Source organism: Seriola dumerili, unplaced genomic scaffold (genome assembly GCF_002260705.1).
Source record: "Seriola dumerili isolate Sdu_G_001 unplaced genomic scaffold, Sdu_1.0 BDQW01000149.1, whole genome shotgun sequence".
Taxonomy (NCBI): Eukaryota; Metazoa; Chordata; class Actinopteri; order Carangiformes; family Carangidae; genus Seriola; species Seriola dumerili.
In genome coordinates, this window is record NW_019174404.1 from 20,239,372 (window position 1) to 20,242,716 (window position 3,345).

The window sequence follows — 3,345 nt, forward strand, 5'->3', positions numbered from 1 at the left end:
ATTTCTTCGTCACAAATATGAATTCTTTGAACATGTCACCAACCATTTCTTTAAAATAAACACTTTTATGAGGCAAAAACAAAGGAATTTGTTGGCATGCCTTTCGAAACATGCTATTTACATGACATGAGTTCTGGTAACAGACACTGTGAATATGTAGAAGTGAAGATGTCAAATATGCAGCTTTTCAACAATCATACTCCTCTCCGCGTTTGTTGTTGTATTATAAACCAGCTGTTTTACTGACACAGAGCACGAGGCAACACGACGGACACTGATTGGTTTAGAATCTCTGTCGTTTACAGCGGAAGGTTTCTATTGGCCACTGGCTAACGGCTTGGACTCTGTACATTTCCGGATCTGCACAGCGAGACAGAAAACTGTAATGTGCCTTACAATGTATTGTTTATGACTGCTGAAACTATAAAATTATATATTACAATATAGATTAAAACGACGTAAAATCGGTTTAATTTCTCGTCAGTTTACGACTTTTCTGTGCTTAATACCGTAGTTTCGTCGTAGGTAACACACTTTGCATTATCCTACATGTAGTAGGATCATGGCTGTTCTATGAGTAGGATGGACTAACCAGTGTCAGTCGAAACAAAACTATTTATCTGTTGTTAGAAGTGATTTTATAGCTCACATGATTTCTTGTATGGAATATAAGATTGCTGGTTTTGTAGCATACAATACCATTTCAAAGCAAGTTCATATAATTTGCTACTGTATATTCAACCCCAAAATAACAATGCGATGATTATTGCATGTTTTTCTTTTTCTTCTTTTAAAGAATCAGCATGGATGAGCCATCTGATTCATATCCAGAATGGAAATTAGAGGAGTATTGCAAACCAATCATCAGCTGCCAGGGCTGAGGAGCATTTACTGATTGCAGGCCACACTGTAGCTTACAGCATATATACTACACAAGCTTTTATAAAGATACACACGTTTAACATGTATTGAATTGTAATCTCTTAACATATATTCTGCATTTACTGTACAAAAATGAAAACAGTACAGTGATTTTATGTTTCTTTATTTTTCAAGGAGTGCCATGGTAGACCCACCTGATTATGAACAAATAGAAGAAATTAGGGCTGTGCTGCAAACCTACGGGCCTGCCTCAGCAGCTGCAAAGATCCAGGAGCATATGAAGCAGCAGAATAATATTCCATTAAATATTGGCATCACAGGGGAGTCTGGCTCTGGTAAATCCACCTTTGTTAATGCCTTTAGAGGCATAGACAACAGAGATGTGAAGGCCGCTCCTACTGGTTGTGTAGAAACCACCTCAGATGTTACACCATACCCCCATCCAAACTATCCCAATGTCACGTTGTGGGATCTCCCTGGCATTGGAACCACCAGCTTTCCAGCTGACAAGTACCTGCAGCATGTTGGATTTGAGAGGTTCGACTTCTTCATCATCATCTCAGCTGATCGCTTCAGAGAAAATGATGTGAAACTCGCTCAGGAGATTCAGAGGATGGAGAAAAAGTTCTACTTTGTTCGCTCAAAGATCGACCAGGACTTACGTAATGAAGAAAGAAGTCAGAGGGAGTTCAACGCAGAAATAACTCTGACACAAATCAGAGAAAACTGCATTCAAGGTAAGGACAATCATTTACAATGATTACTGATTACAGCTATTGAAAACAAACCAATCTTGTTGTGATACTAAACACTATCTTGTGTATTCGCTTAAGGAATAGAAGCTTTAGTCAGACTGTATCTATCTGACCCTGACACATCGTACTCTCTTACATTCAAATACAATTCCACATTCAAAATATGAAATTATGTTATAAATCTGGTAGAACGTGATCTAATGGTTCTTTAGATTAGGATCACATTTTTTTATCCTGTGAAGGACTGGTTTGTTTTATGCTCCCACACTTCTAACAATTAATCAGTTGAAACAATCTGAGATTAGAGGAAGAACTGGGCAGCCCAAGGTGAGAGGAGGAGCTAACAATGTTAACAGGTAATAAAATAAGTCATATGAGCACTGACTGAGCCTCCTAATGACACTCTGCAAGCGTGACCTCTCATCTTTTCCAATCTGAACCATTTAGTCTACTGTACATATGATCCACTTGTCTTTGTGTTGCCTGGACAGTAACCCTTACTGTGAAGTATATCCTGACATGAGGAAATTCTATTTAAATTTCACTCCCTGATATCAACGTCTCCATTCTCTTTGTGACACAGGTCTTCAGAAACAAGGTGTTGAGTCTCCTCAGGTCTTCCTGGTGTCCAGCTTTGAGCTCCACCTGTATGATTTCCGTCTGTTAGAGGAGACTCTAGAGAGAGAACTTCCTGCTCACAAGAGGAACACTCTGCTGTATGCCCTGCCCAATATCAGCCGTGGGATCATCAACAAGAAGAAAGAGGTTTTACAGTCAACTGTAAAGTACTACGCCTCTCTGTCTGCATTTGTAGAATCTGCACCAATCCCTGGGTTCACTGTCATCATTGCTGATCTAAACATTGCATTTAAAGCCATCAAAAGGTACCAAGTTACTTTTGGTCTTGATAGCGAGTCACTGCAGAATTTTGCTCTTAGTGCAGGCGTGTCTGTAGCTGATCTTAGAGCAGTTATGACTTCCCCAGCATCTGCAATAGAGATAAACAAAGACCTTGTTTCTAACGTGATCTACTTGTCTTCAGGCCAAACTTTAATAACGGCAGCAGAAGAAGCATACAGATTCATTCCAATGTTTGGAATCCTAGAAGCAATGACCCTCCCATTTATCACCACCCACAATGTGCTCAGTATTTCCCTCAGCATGCTCGCTGAGGATGCACAGAGAGTATTTACGAGGGCCCTGGCTTTAAACACCTCAGTGTGATATCATAAATGAAGAGAAATATGGCACATTTAAAACATTAGTGTTTAAATAGCATTTGAATTCAACAGTCACTTCTTTACCTGAACTCCATGCATTTCACCTTATTGAACAGATTTAGTACTTAGTACTTACTTCAAGGTCTCCCTACTGCACTGAAGCTTTAGTGTTGTCCCTCATTTTTAAGTCGCTCTGGATAAAAGCATCTGCAAAATGACTAAGTATATATAAATGTAAATGTTGATTTCCATCGAGTTCCACTCAGGCGTCTAGCGTATCAATTGTATCTGCAGAGGCCCTTAATAACACTTTAGTTTTTCCAAAGCTGACCCCTGTACCATGTAATGCCTATTTATAAGAAGTGAAGGACAGAAATAGAAGAAACAGCACTCTCTTCTTTGATTGCTTTTAGTTTTTTAACGTCTACAACTAAAATTCTCCATGGCGTGGTCTCCAGCGAACGTTTTGGAAAACATTCCTCTTGAGA

At 39.3% G+C, this 3,345-nt stretch overlaps 1 protein-coding gene across 2 annotated transcripts; it reads left to right on the top strand.

The window, feature by feature from the left end:
• Positions 1–343: 343 nt before the first annotated feature.
• Positions 344–3,013, top strand: LOC111225916 (interferon-inducible GTPase 5-like). 2 transcript variants are annotated; one of them, XM_022750963.1, is made up of 3 exons: positions 344–382; positions 1,057–1,619; positions 2,221–3,013. In XM_022750963.1, exons 2-3 carry the CDS (start codon positions 1,064–1,066, stop codon positions 2,859–2,861), a joined length of 1,197 nt encoding a protein of 398 aa, XP_022606684.1. In that variant the 5' UTR covers positions 344–382; positions 1,057–1,063; the 3' UTR covers positions 2,862–3,013. The 2 variants fall into 2 exon arrangements, with proteins under 2 accessions (XP_022606684.1, XP_022606683.1); XM_022750962.1 differs by lacking the exon at positions 344–382 and having other exon boundaries at positions 858–1,619.
• The last annotated feature ends 332 nt before the right edge of the window (positions 3,014–3,345 follow it).

Coding starts and splice junctions, on each gene's coding strand:
- LOC111225916 (XM_022750962.1), top strand. CDS start 1,037: ATGTTTCTTTATTTTTCAAGGAGTGCCATGGTAGACCCACCTGATTAT. Junction 1,620..2,220: donor CAGAGAAAACTGCATTCAAG/GTAAGGACAATC, acceptor TTTGTGACACAG/GTCTTCAGAAACAAGGTGTT.